Raw genomic sequence first — 20,197 nt, 5'->3', positions numbered from 1 at the left:
AAATTCATTAAATAATATATTTATTTAATACATAATAGTCAAAATTTAAAACAAAATGGTGAATATTTATTCATAACGTAGGTGTGTGTTTTTAATTTTAGTGCAAATAATAAATAATCTATTTTTCTATAGGTTTTGTTGAAATGAACTCTTAATAAATAAATAGATAGATAGTATATCATTGCATGCTATTGTAAAGTATATTGTTTTTAAAAAAGGCAAAATACTTACAATTTTTTATTTTGTACATTTTAATGCGGTTATTATTTCGCAATTTTTTATTATTTATATGGCATAGGATCGTATTGCTTTAAGTTGAATTAAAGATAAATAATATTTTTAAGGTTTACAGAAATAGTTAAATTTTCAATATGATGTTATATAATATGTTATATATTTGTTTCTTTCTATTTTGTAACTAAAATCTGTTTTACAGTTTCTTCTTTATTTTTCGATTGGTTGACGATGGATGAATTTTTGTTGAGTAGAGATGAATTTAGGTAGGTTATCCCGAGTTGGAGCCCCGCTGTTTAGAGTCCCAGAGGGTTGCCCTGCACTGGTCCTACGCTCTCACATACATTCTGAAATAAAGAAGTTATAGCTACTTTTCATTACTGATCTTTAAACTATGGACAGACAAGATTTGTTGTGCCAATATCCAAGTAAAAAAATTATAGGGAGCACGAGCGAGGGTAGTGACCCAGTGCCGATTTTCAATTGGGTCTTTGTATATCAGTCAATAGCGTCGGAAATATAAACACAGCCAAGTCGCTACAAAAGAACAGAAGGCAATTTGCTAGCAGACATAAAAGGCCCCACCACTTGGGCCAGGTAATTGTCAGGGTTATACATACATCTATACTTGTACGTTTATTGTGCCAATGCAATTGAGAACTTGAGCAGAAAAAAAGGGATAGAGCGAGAGAGAGATTATTTATGTATGTATATGTGTTCTGTGCATGCACCCTGTTTCTCAACCTTACACATATCGTTAAAAAACAATTTAACGAAATGACGAAAGAACATTTTCTAATTATAGAGTAGCTGCGCTGATAATAATAAATGATTTTATCCAGTGCTTAAGCTTAAAGCGCATTTATCAACTTGCTAATCATTCAATGTTTACCTTAGAGATGTCAGCCATGGTCTTGAAGTTCTCCAGGGCGACAGGGTTCTTCAGGATGTCCAGGTTCTGCTGGATTCTGGTGTACGCCTCGCCGCACCATACCTGCAGTTAGGGGATAGTTAGTATTTTTTGGATGGTTTATTCTTATTTAAAAGCGGCAGCAGAAAGTGTCATATGTGACGTCATAAAAATACGAATAAAGGAAGGATAAGAGAAGCAGTAGGAAAGGAAACCTCAAAAAAGAGATGGATAATAGACGTATTTTTATGAAGTCACACATGAAACTTTCCGCTGTCCCTTTATAAGTACCCGGATGTCTCTGTATGTGTGTGTGTCCTCGCTAAATCGAAATGGTTACTGTGAGGATTCTTATAGATCCAAGGAAGGTTTATAACTTTTTAGGGGATTGGGGGGAGGGGGTAAGATTAACACCAACCTCTCATAAGAAATCAGCCATAGAAAAAATTACCCACTCAAAAAATGTGGATTTGGGCCGGGATTCAAACCAATCACCTCCAAAACGGTGAGCGTGTTTCGCTACATTCGTATGCTATCTTTTTGTTTTAATTGTCTTTATAATAAAAAATCTTTTAAAGCAAAGTTGTAAATACCTTAGTCATCTGTTCTTCGTGTCTGGCGGAGTCAAGACCCTCGTTCAAAGATTTGGAGCATCTAGATTTACAATTTAATACAATATTTCATTATGTTGGTTTAAGGCTATTACAACTATAAATCAAAGTCTTTGGGAAGTTTAATGCTTTTTATCTGGCAAATATTTCCCTTTTTAAATTCAACTCCTGTCATTTTGTGTAATACTGAAAGCAAACTACTTTTTGTCCTTCATCGCGAACTTTGCCTTAAGTCCCAACAACTTAATATAAGAAACAGACTACCTTCGGCCTGCATCACGATCCCAATCTGGAAGTCTTAAGTTCTAACCACCCTTTGGCCTTGAACACGACCTTTGTCTGGAAGTGCTAACTGCATGTATTACCTGGAAAGAACGCAGGTGGAGGCGTAGATATCAATGGTGGCGTTGGCCAGTCTGTTCAGCAGGAATTGTTCATTTACAATGTGCTTTCCTGAAAACAAAAATATATTAGATTAATTGGTCAATATGGCATAATGTAGCAAATCAATAAAGTTAAAGTGATTTTTTATATAAACCCTGAACCACTTAATTATGCAATTTACGTTTTCCTTGATATTTTGTCTATGGTAGTCCATAAGTGTACAGCTTTACAGTACATTGTTTCTATTTGTTAAAGCAACACGTATGATAAAAGAAAAAGATTCTATTTAGAGTAAAATGCTTATGTATCAATCAAAAACTATATTTTTTGATTTTTTACTGATCCACTTCATTATGCAAATCCAAACAAAATCAATGGGAAACCATTTATTTTGCACTTTTCTCCTTTTTAAAAGATAGAATCTGATAAAATAACAATTTTTTAAGGAATTATGCATTAATTATTATGAAAAACAGTGTAAGGTAGAAATTAATGATTTTTTTAAATAAGAAATATTTGAAAAAAAGAAATTTGACCCTTATCACTTTAGAGGACAGCTGTTGAACCCCAGTTTTATGGATGAAGCTAAATACATGTTAAAGATATAAATTACCCTCAAAAGTATACAAAAATGTTTTTTGATGTGTTAAAAAAATTCATTTTAAAATCTTGATTTTGAGGATGATGGCCTTTAAGGTGCTCCTACCGGTGGTGATGGTGTGCCAAATGTTATCAGAGTGCATGCCCATGATGACAACTTATATATTGAACTATGGTCCAATTTTTGTATTCATAGCAGCCTCAAGCCAAGCAGTACTAAAAATGAAAAAAAATACAATTTAAATTACTCAATTTCATAAGGTAAATACTGTACTTTTTAGATGATGGTTATATTTTGTGTCAGGAGGCTCAATTGGAGACAGCTATGTCTACAAAAAATGGTACATAGGTTAATAGACAAGTTGTTGTAATGGGCATGTAATTAGATAACATTTGGCTCACCATCAACACCTCCAGGAGCATCTGAAAGGTCATCATCCTTAAATTCAAGATTTTAAAATTAATTTTATTAATAAATTAAAAAACATTTTTGCATACTTTTCAGGGTAATTTTTATCTTTAGCATGTATTAAGCTACATCCATTAAACTGGAGGAAAGCAGTTGTCCTCTAAAGTGATAAAGGTCAAATTTCTTTTTTTCTAATATTTCTAATTTAAAAATATCATCAATTTCTACCTTACACTGTTTTTCATAATAATCAATTCATAAATCCCTTAAAAATTGTTATTTTATCAGATTCAATCTACTAAAAAGGAGAAAAGTGCAAAATAAATGGTTTCCCATTGATTTTGTTTGGATTTGCATAATGAAGTGGATCAGTAAAAAATCAAAAATTATAGTTTTTGATTGATACATAAGCATTTTACTTCAAACAGAATCTTTTTCTTTTATCATATGTATTGCTTTAACAAATAGAAACAATGTACTGTAAAGCTGTACACTTATGGACTACCATAGACAAAATAACCAGGAAAACGTAAATTGCATAATGAAGTGGTTCAGGGTTTATATTGAGGCAAGTTTGGCAGTCATTTACAAAATGGTTGCATAAAAAAAAAATATATATAAACCAAGGATTACTTAATAAAGACAGTTTGGCATAATGTGGAAATTCTAGTTTACAAATAAATTCATACTTTATATATAAACTAGCGGCTTCGCCTCTAGCCTCTAGGGGATTTTTTTCTGAAGGTTCAGGGGATAATTTTAAATTTTTTTTTTACATTTTTTAAAGATATTTTCTGTATTTTTATAACATTTTATAACTTTTTATATTTATTTACATTGATTTATATTATTTAAAACTTTTGAATTTTTTCCTTTTTTTATTGTTTTTTTTTAAATTTCTTTGCTTTATTGAAAGTATGGTAATCAAATGATTTAATCCTCCCTAATTCTCAACAATGCAACCTTTAATTCAAGAGAACAAACTAATCCCATTTGGGGCCGGAGCGAAGTCACTGGTGAATAAAAATGTATTCTTAAAAAGTTGAAACTTCCTAATATAAAACTAAATTTAAATGGATAATTTTCTTATTTTTATCTTGAAAATTGACACTTTTCAACAATTTAGAGGTGAAAAAAGTGTTTCAGTATTACTTGAGCATTTTTTTAAAGCATGATCAAAATTAGACGTTTCAATCATCGAAAGTAAGGATATGTATTAGAATAAACATAAAAAGAGTTATGAACCATCCAGGGAACTTTAAAAAGCTTCACTTTAAAGGAGAACCTTATCGGTTTAGCTCAGTACTGACAGATAAAAATAAGGATTTCAGTTGAATTTGTAAAGAATATTTCGCATCCCTTTATTCAAAGATTGTTGAACTTTAAAAACTTTAAAACATATATGCACTGCACATTACACATGCTAAAACATGTGTATTTAACGCTGTGAATCCAATTGTATATGTGTGTGTATGCGTGTGTTTGTGTATGTTTGTGTCAGTGTTACTAAGTTGCAAAATGCTCTAAAAACGTCGTTTTTCAATAAATCAAGCATTTTTGTGCACAGCAAAAATAGAGGAAAATTTGGTATGGCAACATGGAATTCATTGATTGCCGAGTTCGTTCTTCCTATACAAGGAGGGGGGTATCGTTATTTTAGTCCGATGCGAGTTTCCTTTATTAGAGAACATGAAAATCTGGTGTAACAACCAAGTAATATTATAATATACATTTAATATAATAGGTTTTTAAAACAATTTACATAAAATTATAAAATCATTTGAATAAAGTAAAAATGGAAGGCAAAACACTTTTTAGCTAGGTTCATTATCCGATAGTATCTCTTATGATATTATTCTCTATTGACTAAGCCCCTTGAGCACTCAGTAGAGTGTTGGGGGGGGGGGGGGGTTCGACTCTCCACCTTCATTTAAGTTTTTAAAAGAAAAGTAAGAGTTTGTTTATTGGAGAGGGGTGATTTATTTTAGAAGGGTGGAGGTACCGTCCCAAAAAATAGTTATAAAGCTTCTTGGACCTCTTCATTGTAAAGAAGAAACATAATGGAATTTCGGTCACGAGATCTTAATCTACAAAAAAAAGGATGACAACATCCATAAAAGCGAAGCACTGAAACGGTAGGACAAACGGACATTAACACTTATATATTGTCAGAACTAAATAATCAAAATATAAATATATAAGAGTCGAAGCAAAATTCTAAGTAAATTTGTTAAAAAAAATGCTTTATACAGGATAATGTTTATGGACATACCTACATTTTTAGGACTTGATTATAGAGTTGCTTCGTTTATAACATTATACTTTGTTCTCCCAGGAATCAATATACCAAAAATCAGATCAATCGGATGATTTGATCACATAAAAATTTGTTGTTAAAAAAGTAAAAAAATCAACATGTTTAAAACGGACGTACGGACATTTTGGTAATGACTATAGAGTTGCTACGCTTTCTAAATCGTACCTAACTATTAAAGGAATCACCATGCAAAATTTGAAATCGATAGGACAATCCTAACATGCCTAAATTAACGAAAAAATCTATCCGTTACGGACGGACGTACGGACGGACCGACCCTAATTATAGAAAAGCTTCGCTTTTAAAAACATCTGTTACTTTTATACAATGAATACAATAAGAACATATTATATGTCTAAAGCACAATACATACAATACATAAGAGTCATGCTGAGATAAATAGTAGGATATGTTGTGGAAAGCAGTTGCTAGAATTTAGGTTTCAGGTCAGAAATATGTTGCAATGACGTCAGCAACGCGACTGCATCTTAATTGCAAGATATCCAGGGAAGGAGGGGATATTGAATTGTAAATTATACTAGTACACAAAGTTTGATAAATATATAATCTTATTTGATGGCCTAAAAAGTTTAGATTCTTTTTAAAATATTGATTAGTAATGTCCTAAATTTTCAACCAATAGTTTTAATTTATATCAATTTATCGTCCATTATCTTATCCCTTATTATCCCTGAGGATAACCTACAATATCTTATAAAAGCGTAGCTACTCTAGCAGTAGAGTATATATGTACGTCAAACAAACAAATCATGAGTCGACTGACAATTGTTTATAGTAACTTTAACTTCATTGTTTGTTTATTTTTGCTATTTTACTTTAATTCAATTTAAGTAGGTATTATAATTTAAGAGCTGTAAAAAAATATTTTTTATTTACATACAATACTTGACTGTCTTTTTTCATCAAAAGTGTCATAGGCTTAAAATTAAAGCGCTATTTTTAATCTTAAGTGGCCGATTGAATACGATTTTACAAGAATACTTGTAGCTTCGATTAGTTATCATAAATATTAATTCTAAATGTCAATTTAAAAAAAAAAAGGTTAACCCTTTATTTCCCTATAATATTTTATACATATGATTAATTATAGTCCATTGTCTCCTCCCTGTATCTATAAATTTCAAATAAAAACAGTTTGACAAGGAAACATGTTACATACTTGAAAATATTTAACAACTTTTGAATTACATATTTTTCTGAATTACTTACATTTAAACAAGTATGACATCATCCAGAAGTAGCAAAGCAATGGGAAAAAATATTTCAAAAATAACTCTTTTGAAGATTACAATTGTTGGTTTAAAAGTTTGGACACAACCGACAAAAATTCAATAAAAGCACCCAATGATTTTAAAACCAACAAATAAATAAAGCAGCTATAAAACTTAGGGTACCAGAGTAATTTACAGTCCAATTATTATCTCTCCTCATTACTTGATAAAAAAAATGCACCTACCGTGTTTAATAAGCAGCTTCTCGACGGCGCCGCCAAACTGGTCCACAGACTTGCAGACGAGGGCCGCAGAGTCCACGAGGTTGGGGTGCACCTTGTCGGCCAGGGTGTTGCCGGGCCCGATGCCCAGCCCTCCCTTGGCGCGCTTAGACACCTCACCCAGCACAACACCGAAGTTGGAGATGGGGTCCTTAGGAAAAATAAGATGTTTCAAGCTTTGTACGATAAGAGTTCGAGAATAGTTATTATTTTCATCGTATTATAAACGGCTTTCCGCGGATATAGAATGTACAATTATAAGATTAAAACCAGTTTTATTCGTAGAAAGCTGGATATAATACGATGCTAGACATAGTTTTTTCGTATGGATGAGAACCGGTTCCTATCCACCGGATTTGAATGAATACGAGAAATATTATTTACATGATTCATCATATGATTACTTGGGACAATAGAAAGATAGTCAACATAGGGACAATTATGTGAACAAATAGCGAAGCAAAACAAGCTAGGTATAACTTATAATGTAACAGGGAAGGGTGTAATCAACCCTCAACTTTTCATTTCAGTTTTAAAGAAAAAATTAAACAAGAAAATGCATTATATTTTTGTTTCGTTTTGAGTGTGGATTTTTCTTCGAGCGGTGGAAGTACACACACACCCCAAAATAGTTCTAAACCATCTACAGATAAGAAACTTAATTATAAAGGAGAACCTTATCAGTCCAGCGGTTAGTGAGATCTTAAGACAGACAGACACCCTGTTATTTTATAATATAATAATTCAGAAAAAAGAAAGTACCTAATATGAAATAATTTACTTCTTACAAGCTGCATGACGCAATCTCTCATACGGACAGCCTCTAGTTATGGATTAGCTGCATTACCATAAAGTCCATAAATAAATACCTTGACTGCCTTCTGTAGTTCTCTGAGATGGCCGCCAGCATACTGGATACCAGTCAGGGCAACAAACAACCTGCAAATAATAATTTCAAATGTATTATCAATATAATAGTATAACCAGACAACTACCTGGATACCCCTGTTGGGGAGTGACCTTTTTCGTCTGCTAGCAAATTGCTTTCAGCTCTTTTATAGCGACTTGGCTGCGTTAAACGCTATTAGTTGATTATCAAAAAACCAATTGAAAGAAGGCACAAGATCTTCAGGAAGGGGACGAGACACATAGTTTTTTAACCCCTTCCCCCTCTATTATTTTATTCTAATGCATTATCTACCCCCCAAAAAAACAGAATTAGGTTGGTATGCCTCATTACCAACATATTTTACATAATACTAACTAATTGTAGATTACAAGACACTTTATAAGAGGTACAAAGAAAATTTGATTTTAACACTCATAACCACAACAAATAAACAAATATGCCAAATATTCATATCCCTTTAGCATGGACAGGACATACATAGATTAGATAAACTATAAATTAAAATAATGACCATTGACAAAAAAAAGTTAAACATAGGGATCTTGGACAAAGTAGCTTCGGACAAAGTAGCTTCAGGACAAAGTAGCTTCCTAAGAAAAGTATCCTCCACTGTTAATAAAGGTCATGGCTGCAGCGCTCGGCCCCCTGGCCTGCCTAGCCGCGAGCGCTCGGCCCACTAGCCTATAACCTAACCTAACCTAACCAAAAAATCGTAAAAACATTATTAAAACTTGTAAAAACAATATTAAAAATTGTAAAAATCTATCAACCACTTTTTGCAAAATCCACGAAATTCTAAACCACCTATGTATTATCAGTTGATCATATTTTTCTTAAATAAATGTTATGAGGCTAACATAGGTTAGGTTAGGTTAGGTTATAGGCTAGGGAGCCGAGCGCCCGCGGCTAGGCAGGCCAGGGGGCCGAGCGCTGCGGCCATATTGGAGACTATTTTTCTTAGGAAGCTACTTTTCTTAAGTAAATGTCCTGAAGCTACTTTGTCCTGAAGCTACTTTGTCCGAAGCTACTTTGTCCAAGATCCAAACATAGGTCTTCTTTTTAAGGCCTTAAAAAGCACCTAAAACATACCTAAGAATATCATTAGTTCCCTCAAAGATTCTGAAGATTCTCAAGTCTCTCATGATCTTCTCCAGACCCATAGACTTCATGTATCCATTGCCTCCGAGGATCTGGATACCCTCGTCAGTAACATACCAGGCGGCCTCGCTGGCAAAGATCTGTTACAACAAGGTACACTTTGAAATCTTACATTAAAATCTCTTTAAAAAGAGAAATAGCTCAGAACAAAAACATTAAAAATGAAAGACGCATTTAATGTTAAAAGGTATTTTATGACAGTTGAAATAGACAAAAGTGTTTCACTCAAAATTTTATCCCCATAATGCCTATTTTTGTCGGGTAGAGTGGTTGTAAGGGAAATACCTAGGTACCTAGTTTGTGTAGACATAAAAAACAAAGATTTTTAATAATCATTTTTCACGGAATGTTAAAGCAAGAGAAAAAAAAATGAAGAAAAAAAGATAATATTTTTTTGTTTTACTTCAGGTATTCTAATTCGCGTATAAGTAAAATAAGAAATGGAAACTAGGTAATAGAAAAAATATTATTTATTTAAGTGTATCTTTCCTTGGAGATAGCGGCTTCCAGCTGGTAATCGTCATAACCACGATCCATCGTACCTAAATATTATGATCATTGGTTCAGAAATAACTTTCAATCATTTCATCTATCTTACTAACTTTATCTATTAAACTACCTAACATATCTAGTACCTACTACCTTACAATTACATGTTAAAATCAGCAAAGATTATTTGAGATCAGAGTGACAATTTCCTGTTTATTACACCAGTCCTCAAAGTTCAATAAAACATTTGCTTATTCATTGGCTTAACAACTTTGGGGCAAATTTTGATTGGTTGGTTAATTTAGTTGAGAGTTTAATCGTTTCAACCACAAATTTTAATCTACAGAAAGGGTAATTCTGTGTATCATTATTGGGGATATATATATCAATATATCAGCTATTGTCTTATCCCTTTAGATCCCTAATTTAGGTGTTTTTTTATTTGTAACTTTCTATACAGGACACCTGCCACCCAAAATATGACCGTATACAAGCTCGAATGAGACATTGAGTCAAGCAATATTGTTCTTGAAGGTTGAGTATAATGGCTGTACCAAATATCACATAATCTCTATCTAATTTAATTTCCAAATCAATCTAAATATCTATTTGACCAACAATACATATATCTAACCGACATTCCATTGACCTATCTATCTATAATACTCAAAAACCCTTAAAGCAGTAGATACATTAGAGGCAAAATGGATAACATAAACGGGCAATTTCATTCTGGCTAACTATCTATTTAATTATCCATCTAACTGTCTACCTAGCAATTTGTCTTTTTAAACGATTCATTATGTTCTGGATAAAAATATATCTCACTATTAATCTATCTTTCTCGTATTCATTCGAATCCGGTGGATAGGAACCGGTTCTCATCCATACGAAAAAACTATGTCTAGCATCGTATTATATCCAGTTTTCTACTAATATAGAAATGTACAATCATAAGATTAAAACCAGTTTTTTTTGCCGGTGCCTTCGGCACCACGGGGCTAAAAAAACTAGTTTTAATCTTATAATTGTACATTCTGTATCCGCGGAAAGCCGTTTATAATACGATGCGAGAAATAACTATTAATTCATCTTATCAAACTCTCTCTTTTTCTACTTAAATATCTATCTAACTATAATTTACCTGAAACCATATAGGCCATAGATTCCGTGGCATAATGAATCATGGACATGCGGGCAATCTTCTCCTGGATAGCTCCATAACCGTCAATTCTGTTGTAAAGAAACTTAATCATTTAGTTGTCTTTGTTAGTTAGGATTTGTGTAAAAAAAGATTAAAAAGATATGGTTAAATGACCTTATAGAAATAAAAGAGTTTAGTCCCTTTCGTGGCAATGCCCCTCAAGGGGCGATTCAACGTATTTTCAAAATGGCTTTTGATAGGTTAGAAATTATAGGAGAAAAGCTCTGTGAAAATACGAAGAAACACCCCTTAAGGGGTGTTGCCACGAAAGGGCTATACCCAAATAAAATAACCCATAGTAATATGGTATAAATACAGAGAGAGAGGGGGGGGGGGGACAATGGGCTAGTGTTTAGTATAGTCCCCAAAGTTTTATAATAACGTTTTCTTAGTCGTTTGGCTTAACAACTTTGGGGACTTTGATTGGTTAATTCATTAGGTTGATTGTTCAAACGTTACAACCACTAAATTAAATCTACAGAAGGGGTAATTTTTTATATCAAAATTGGGGATGTACATCAATATATCGGCCATGATCTTATCCCTATAGTGCTCTGTATAAATCTTATGGCATATTTAGTAAATGAATCAAGTCCATTCCTGGCTCCAAATTGATGACGCTGGGTGGCGAACTCGGTGGCCTTGTTGATAACTGTGCGCATGGTACCGGACAGAGCAGCACCCATACCAAACCTAATAAAATATAGGTATCATAAATTTAAAATCTAAAACAAAAAATCGTTTTAATTGCTTTTTAATATAAAACAGTTATTTTTCAATTTATTCGTTCATCCAATAAGTTTTTTTATTGTTCATATTCAAAACTACAACATAATAGGTAGGTATAGAACAATATCAAAAGTAAAAAAGTAACATGATTATTTTTGACAACTAAAAAAGTTAAGGACGAAAATAAATTATCTTCAAACAAATTATACCTCTCCACTAAAAACCCTATACCTAATACATTTCTTAAAATCAAGTTAATTTCTTTTTTAATAGGTAGGTATCCTTATATGTATATCTCGAAAAATTACATATTTTCTATCTTCTATCTGGCTATCTTACCTGCCGTTGTTAAGGATAGCCATGGCGACCTTGAATCCATTGCCCACACCTCCCAACACATTCTCAACAGGGATGGGACAGTTGTCGAAGTAAACCTCAGCGGTGTTGGAGCACTGGAATAAAAATAATCATATAAACAGCTCATATTACAATCATACAAAGAGCTCATATTACAATCATACAAAGAGCTCATATTACAATCATACAAAGAGCTCATATTACAATCATACAAAGAACTCATATTACAAGAGCTCATATTACAATCATACACAGAACTCATATTACAATCATACAAAGAACTCATATTACAAGAGCTCATATTACAATCATACACAGAACTCATATTACAATTGTACAAAGAGCTCATATTACAATTATGCAAAGAGTCTATATTAAGCGAATGCAAAGAGTTTAACAAAGATAGTACAGTTGACAAGTTTTGTAATATTTTAAACATAGAAGTGGGACATTTGTATTTAAAGTCAGTGAGAGTACAATGGGCTGTTTATTACACTAGTCCCCTAAGATATATTATAATAACGTTTTCTCATTGGTTGACTTAAGACATTAGGGACTTTCATTGAATTTTAATTAGTTGGTTCATAAAGTTGAGTGTCCAAACGTTTCAACCTCTAATTTAAATCTACAGAAGGTGTAATTTTGTGTATTATCATTAAGGATGTACATCTATTTATCGACCATTGTCTTATCCCTTCAGATCCCTGATTTAAATACTGCAAGAAAAAAAATGTTACAAAGATCCTAGTTAAGTGACGAAAAATATGCAAAGAGCCCACCTTGATACCCATCTTCTTCTCTGGGGGTCCATTGTCAACTCCACCGAAGGAGCGCTCAACAATAAATGCGGTAACCTAAATATGAACAAAAATGTAATTTTCTCATAGAACACAAACTTTGTAATCTTTCTAAACTCATCTTTCGTCAGTATGTCCCTCTATAAGTTAGAAATGCTGTTTAGAAACCTTATTTTAAACTGCTATTTAAGATAGACGGCCGAAATTTTTTCCTGTACAAGTTAGCATACAGTCTATAATTTGTAGAAATATGTCGGTCGGTCGGTCATGTTTCAAAAGACAATGATACTTATTTTTATTACCTAAGGCTTTTGATTTTTTAAAATTATTGATTGACATCCTCTCTCTTTCTTAGCACTTGTTCCATTGCTTGTCCATCCATGATTTTTCTTGTGCTTCACTACTTATGGATGTTGTCATCCTTGTATTTATATTGTATATCTAACTATCTATTAATATACCTTCTCAGTAACGGTTCCAGTGGCCTCGTCCTTGACAGGAGTCTTGGCAAACACGGTAAAGACCTCAGCAATGCCACCATTGGAGATCCAGATCTTGGAGCCGTTCAGGATCCAGTGCTTTCCATCTGGAGACAACTCAGCTCTGGTCTAAAATAAAAGTACATTTTATTTTAGATTTTTTTAGGTTCCATTTTCAAAGATTTTCTTTTTAACTAGATATTCGCATTTCTTTTAAATTTCTTCTATATAGGTCAGGCTAATTTAGGTTCTTTGTTTCATTTTTATTTCTAATGATATGCGAACATAGCAGCATTCTAAGTTACTATAGAGTATCTTAATAATTATCAGCAATGTTTGAAAAGTACGTTCACACCAAGTTCCATTACCTAACCAATATAGAGGGCCGGGCCTATATTATGCTGGGCCTATACCTGCAGTGTAGTAACCATACGAGGCTACCCAGTACCTAATATAACCTAACCTGACCTAAATTAATAAACAAACAAAAAAACTTCCCCTCGCCCTTATTTTCAATTTATTCAAAGTAAGGAGTTAGGGGGTAATCAGGACTCAACAGGTTACTTTGTGTGAAAGCGCCTGTTTAAATGATGCATCTATCTGAATGTGTTACCTTAATAGAGCCAGCATCAGAGCCACTGGAGGGTTCAGTCAGGGCAAAGGCAGCGAACTCCTCACCTAATGAAATAATCATCCTTTTATAAAAGTAACATGCTGTCTGTCTGTGTCTATGTAGCTTAAGATCTCGCTAACCACTGGACCAATTTGAAAATCATTTCATGTAACACAGGAAGTTTTTTTAATGATTTCCCAAAAAAATATTTAGCAAATCTAGAACAATAGGACAATTCTATCAATGATTAGAGCTATTCGTTTCGGACAGACACAAACTTAATGTAGAAAAGCTTCGCTTTGGGAAAGTTGTAAATTAAGTTGTACCTGAAGCAAGCTTGGGAAGGTATTTCTCTTTTTGTTCAGGGGTTCCGACCAATAAAATGCCCTAAATAAACATTTACATATTAATTTCAAAATAATATACCTAAATAAAGAAAAAGACACAAAAACTTGATTTTAAAAAAAATTTCTGTGAAAAAGACAGTAAGAAAGTACCTATGGTATATAACGAGAGATAAAAAAGATTTTACTCAAATTATTTGTAAAAGTACTTAACTAAATGCAAATTTTAGGTATGTTTTGTTTGTGAAAAGTTAGAGCTGAAATAATCTCTCTTCAGGTGTCAATTCCCTGTCTCTTAAATAACTTTTCCTTTTCCCAAAAATAAATCCTAAAAGATTAAAGCTGCCAAAAGCATGGACACGAACCTTGAAACCGATAGACTGATGGGCGCCGATAAAGATTCCCACGCCGAGGTCGTTGCCGCCGACAATCTCCGTGAGCCTGGCGTACTGGGTGTTGGTGAGCCCCACACCGCCCAGCTCCTCCGGCACTTGCAGACCGAACGCGCCCAGCTCTCTACAATCATAATAAAAATTATTTCGCGGATTTTCTTTCTCAATACCTTGAATCCAATTGACTGGTGAGCGGTCAGAAAGACGCCGATACCAAGGTCGTTGCCGCCGACGGCCTCCGTTAGGCGGGCAAACTGTGTATTGTTGAGGCCCACTCCGCCCAGTTCCTCGGGCACCTGAAGGCCAAAGGCTCCAGACTCTCTAAATTGACCCAGTTTTAAAAATCAAAGAAAAATAATAGGTAATATTGGTCGAAAACAAAAAAATTTTAGTGCTGTCCTGTGATATCTTTTTAAAAATGTATCTGGACATTGTTGTATGTTTAATCAAGATACCTATATTTTTAAAATAAATTGTTTACAAACATTTAAAATGCATAAACTTTTTGACTAAAGTTGCTATCAAATGCTTCGTTCACTGTATTGTTATCGACACTATGTCAATGAATCAAGAGTGCAACTAAGCACAAAAATAGGTCACTAAGATGGGAGTCATAGTCAGTCATACCTTAAGCTCTGAACAGTATCCTCTGGGACTGTTTCAAGCTCATCGTTCTTCAGGGGATCATTCTGCTCACCCATCACACGCTCAGCAATAGGAACCTAGGCATAGAGTGACCGTTATGACATGTGTCCTACTTTCAAGTTTTATAAAGATAGAATAATAGAATAAGGGGGGGGGGGGTTTAATGCAACCATCTCGTAATCAATGTATAAATGGCACTTAGAATTCGAATTTTGATCTGAAATTTTGCATGAGGAATCCTTGGTAGGTCTGTTTTCCCTAAATCAAACAAAAAGTTGAAAAAGTAACAGCTAACGGCTCAGCCATTTAGCCGTTTTTGGCTATTTTTAGGGCAAATCTGTCATAAATTACAAAGAAATCAACATTTTGAAACATATTTTTGCTTTAAATCATGTAAAATGATACAGAAAAACATTTTTTTAGATTTCTAGTACCAGCAACTACCGGCTAGAACCGTTTGAAAACGTTTTAAAGCGGGAAAGAGTATTATGTGGAGAGAGGTTTCGTGATGGATTTCCCTTGAAAATACCCCAGAAATGCCTAAACGGCTGAGCCGCAAGCCGTTAGTCGTTACTTTTCCAACTTTTTGTTCGATTTAGGGAAAATAGACCTACCAAGGATTACTCAATCTCATGCAAAATTTCAGAATAAAATTCGAATTCTAAGTGCCATTTATACATTGATTACGAGATGGTTGCATAACCCCCCCCCCCCCCCCTTACACGATTAGCATGAAGAACATAAGATAATAAGAGGCATAGATAAATAACTAAAGCATTTATTTAGTTCCATGACAAAGATAAAAATAGATGGCTAGAGGAAACGTAGTCTTATTTTTTTTTGGAGAAAAATAATGTGATGCATTTTTCACACTACAAAATCTGTAAAAATATCACTTACCAGCATTTGCAGTGTCTCGAACTGGTCAGTGTTTAACACTTGTGGGTAGGGGAAGGCTTGTTCGGGCTCAATCATACCTCTGAATATGAGACAACATTGAAACTTTATGTTAACATAATATTCCATAATTAACCTTAAAGCTAATTTAAATGCAGCTGCTCTATTGAAAAATATCTGTTGCTGTTTTGCCAAGCACGTAACTGTACTAATTTCAAATTCTTCGAGTTTCTAAGGAACTAATTTGCTGTAAACATGCAAAGAACGGATAGTTTTTAAGGTGGCTAGTAGCTACGCATTAAAAAATATGAGGAAAAAGGGTTGACAATCTACCTGAAAAGGTTCTGAGCAAAAGATTTGCTGTGAACCGCCTTCTTGGCCATCTGTTTCTCTTTCTTCTTCTGTCTCTCGATGGCGGCTGCGCTCTGGGCGGGAGAAGCCTTCAAGAATATGAATGTCGTAAATTTGGTTGTTATTTTTTGTCAGGATGTTTTAAGTAGGTAAAAAGTTGATTTATCTGTGGTTAACGGTAGCGTGATATTATATGTGGTCTTCTACATATGAATCACAGTTGACTTGCTTCCGTCTGTTGACAAATCATAGTAACTTCCAATAATACCACTGACATAGCATATAAAGGAGCAGGGTTTCAGATCCGGATCCGCAAGGATCCGCATATTTTTGAGTCCAAGGATCCAGATCCGGATCCGCAAAAAAAGCGGATCCGGATCCTTGGACTCAAAAAAATGCGAAAAAAATGGAAAAATCTACCTAAATTTATATAAAATCTCAGACATTCTCTTGATGAGAGCCAATCTTTAAGGTTTAGGTTCAGACTTGAAAATTAAAAGTATTTTTGACTTCGAATTAAAGAATATATTTTTTTTAAAAAATTTGGTGATTTTATTTTTATTGTCAAGGATCCGGAACCGGATCCGCACTGACCAAATTTTGAGGATCCGGATCCGGATCCGCATACAATCAATGCGGATCCGAAACCCTGTAAAGGAGACAAATTAAGGGTTTTAATCGGATCTGTCCTTTTTCTAGACGAAGAGCTAGACTTCATATTATAGTCTTTAGTGTTACAATATTTAAGCCATGAACAAGACAGATAATGAAAGACGTTACTCAAACAAAACGAAATGAGGTGCAAACGCAGATTATACCGACAGCGAAATTAATTCTGATGTCGTTTGGGGGCAACACTTAATAAATTATTGACCTTTTCATCTGCCCCCCAAACATTATTTTAGATTTATTTTTCTTGTTGTCTATACCTTAATCCTGTACAAACGGCCCATCAAAATCCAAATGTTTACCTGTGTGCTCTGTAATCTGGCGACCAGGGCCATCTCCTGAGCCACGGGAGCGCATAACTAAAATACAAAACACACATTAAGACAAAAACTTTCATTCTTTGTAGGGTTATCAATACTAAAAAAAACAAGTCTTGAATATTTTTAAATGGAGGTGCGCGTGTATGGGTTATGGGCAATTCTAAGCATTTTCCTTAAAACTCTACCGGTACATATATTATGTAAATTTGAACTTAAATTTAAGTTTTATAGCTTGCATAATAATAAATTCAATTTATGGAGGAATAATCCAATTAGGGATGGGAATCCGTCGAATTTTTGGGCCGGATTCGGATTCCGGATTCTGAAGGAATCCGTCAAAAAAAGTGACGGATTCTTGCGGATTCCGGATTCTTATTTTTGGCGGATTCCGGATTCGGATTCCGGATTCTAGCAGTATTTTAAAAGGCCGTCCGTCACAGAGGGATAGATTTTTTCGTTAATTTATCACTATGTTACATGGTTGAAGCCTTGATTTGTTTAAAGTGTTGACTTCCAGCATAACTAAAACATTTACATCACATTAGTACCTAATTATTAAAATTTGTTATGTAGAAATTTTTTTTTTGATCTTTGCCTTTAAACAGAGGGAGTTGTAAGAAAAAAGACGGTAATTTTAGCCTACCAATTTAGAATCCGGAATCCGCTTAGAATTTTGATATAGGTAGGTATATAACAAATTTAAATTTATTCTATGGATTCAAAATATAATGTTTCAACAAGCGGATTTCAGTTACTTAACCGAGCTAAATTAAAAAAGAACTCAAAAACGTTTTTGGACCAGTATGGCTTCGAAACAAATTAATATCCGATGGATTAGAACCGGTTATCAGCAATACTGAAAAATCATGTATAGCATCGTATTAAAAACAATTTTCTACGAATATTATAATCATAAAATCAACACCAGTTTAGAGAGCAGGGGACTTCAGCCCCTCAGGGCTAATAAAACTGGTTTTAATCTTATAATTTATTATATTAATATCCACGGAAAGCTGTCAATAATACACGATGTGATAAATAACTATTATACCTGGTTCTTGGGAATGAGAGAGCACAAGCGCACAGCTTGACCAGCCTGCTGCAACATTTTAGTCCTGAAATTAATGCAGATAAAGGTAGAGACAAAATAAAACAATATTGATTAAACAAAGTCCACTTCAACTTTGTCTAGTAAAATTTAAGGGTTAGTGAAATATATAAAATTCATGATAACTCATCTAAGTATGATAAATAAAGGGAGGAGTAGGTTGCGCTAAAAATACGTAAAGGTTGTGAGTTTTAAGTTAAAAACAGTAATAGAACGATAAAAATTTATGTTACCTAACTTATTTAAAGAAAATTTATTCTAGGTATAATTCTTTTTAATAAGAATCACTCATATTTAGTGAATATTATCGTTTTACTTCTATTTTTAAGCCTTAAAACTCACACCTTAACGGATTTCACCCTTCATTCAATTATTCATTTTCCAATTAAGGTTTCAGAAGAAAATTTTTATTAATATTTAGTTAGGTACTAGCATAGTGTCAAAAACCACATTTTTCATGAAATTTAAGCTAGCTTTAAACAGAGGTCATTCTGTAGAATTTTTAAAAATTATACCCAATGTTTAAAGTAATTTATAAGTGAATGCTGGTACGTTAGTTGTGTTAGACGTACAGAACAAATATCAATGATGTACGGGGATATAACACCTCAAGCAAACATTTTAATTTAACTTTTCTACCTATTATACTTTCTATAAAACATCTTTTTTGTCTTTATTATGATATCCATAATTAAAAGTCAATAGTACATTTTTTCCATGCGAAGATTACAATTTTGGACTGACGAATAAGTAACTAATTGGGGAAATAATCGAGTGAAAAACTGTTTTGCCACTACTTAGTCAAAGACTTCACAATAATCATCATTGAGGCCAAATCTTATGGATTTAAGTTGTTGAAAAACTAGCTGAAATTTTTCATAAGTTCTCCGTTTAATTAAAAAATAAATACGCCATTTTCAGTTTTTATAAATGATTAAAACTGTACAGGATCAAAGTCTAACTAATACACAGACAGCTGAAGTGTAAACTAACGTAAAAACAAAGTACAAAAAAATATTCACGCAATTACCAAATGTATAATCCCTAGCAAATATGAAAACTGAAAAGTTACGTAGCGATCAGCTGTTTAATATGTAAGGACCTTCCTTTCTGTTTATTATGATACTCAGGGTAGACAACTTATTTTGATTAGCTTTCATTTTTATAGTGCATTAAGCTCTAATATAGTCTCCATCTAATAATTTTATCATGTTAGAGGGATTTTATTAAGTCGCCTAGTTAAAATTAATTTAGCTGATCACTTTTATTATGGTGTTTCAAAATAAAAATTAAATTTAAAAGTTGTTAACCTTGTACTAAACTCTGATTGGTTGTTCTACATATGGCCGACCAATCAGAGCACGAGTTTTAGATTGTGACGTCATTTGTAAACAAACGTAATTTGGAAGATTTTTGTAAGTTCTCTTGTCATATAAGGAAAGGTAAAATAAAAGATATACGGAAAATCCTACATTATCAGGGAGGGAGTGGACATTGTACTCTAAATTATCCATAATTCTCTCATTAATTTGTATAAGAACTTTGGGCATATTCATAAAATCTTGATTGGCTGGTTCAAACCCGCAGTGTCCAAACGTTTTAACCAATAATTTTTAATCTGTAGTTTATAACCAACGTGTATGAAATTAAATTTTCTGGGCTTACAAAAATAGTTTTAATCTTAATTTTTCATTTTAATTTTAATCTGTCTTAAATATTACGATGCGATAAATAACTATTCTCATGAAGAATAGAAT

General features: G+C 33.2%; 1 protein-coding gene across 1 annotated transcript; it reads right to left on the bottom strand.

Moving 5' to 3' along the window:
* Positions 1–5: 5 nt before the first annotated feature.
* Positions 6–18,447, bottom strand: Acadvl (Acyl-CoA dehydrogenase very long chain). Its single transcript, XM_080180840.1, has 21 exons — positions 18,384–18,447; positions 17,315–17,371; positions 16,326–16,432; positions 15,996–16,074; positions 15,078–15,172; positions 14,424–14,574; positions 14,041–14,101; positions 13,715–13,779; positions 13,084–13,230; positions 12,605–12,679; positions 11,808–11,920; positions 11,344–11,432; positions 10,680–10,772; positions 9,538–9,588; positions 8,978–9,128; positions 7,848–7,917; positions 6,943–7,129; positions 2,121–2,208; positions 1,738–1,798; positions 1,127–1,228; positions 6–581 (listed from the first exon to the last, which is right to left on the bottom strand). Exons 1-21 carry the CDS (start codon positions 18,438–18,440, stop codon positions 531–533), a joined length of 1,950 nt encoding a protein of 649 aa, XP_080036966.1. The 5' UTR covers positions 18,441–18,447; the 3' UTR covers positions 6–530.
* Between the last annotated feature and the right edge of the window lie 1,750 nt (positions 18,448–20,197).

This window comes from Acartia tonsa, chromosome 13, assembly GCF_053477335.1.
Source record: "Acartia tonsa isolate MP-2025a chromosome 13, ASM5347733v1, whole genome shotgun sequence".
In the NCBI taxonomy this organism is placed as follows: domain Eukaryota; kingdom Metazoa; phylum Arthropoda; class Copepoda; order Calanoida; family Acartiidae; genus Acartia; species Acartia tonsa.
Note: the sequence above shows the minus strand (reverse complement) of the source record. Positions and strands in the feature narration are given on the sequence as shown.

Bases quoted from the DNA above. Each gene is read 5' to 3' on its own strand.
- Acadvl (XM_080180840.1), bottom strand. From the start codon at position 18,440: ATGTTGCAGCAGGCTGGTCAAGCTGTGCGCTTGTGCTCTCTCATTCCC. The intron at 14,575-15,077 runs GTATGACTGACT...TTATGATTGTAG, and splicing joins GATACTGTTCAGAGCTTAAG to AGAGCTGGGCGCGTTCGGTC. The intron at 12,680-13,083 runs GTATATTAATAG...GTTCATATTTAG, and splicing joins CTGGAACCGTTACTGAGAAG to GTTACCGCATTTATTGTTGA.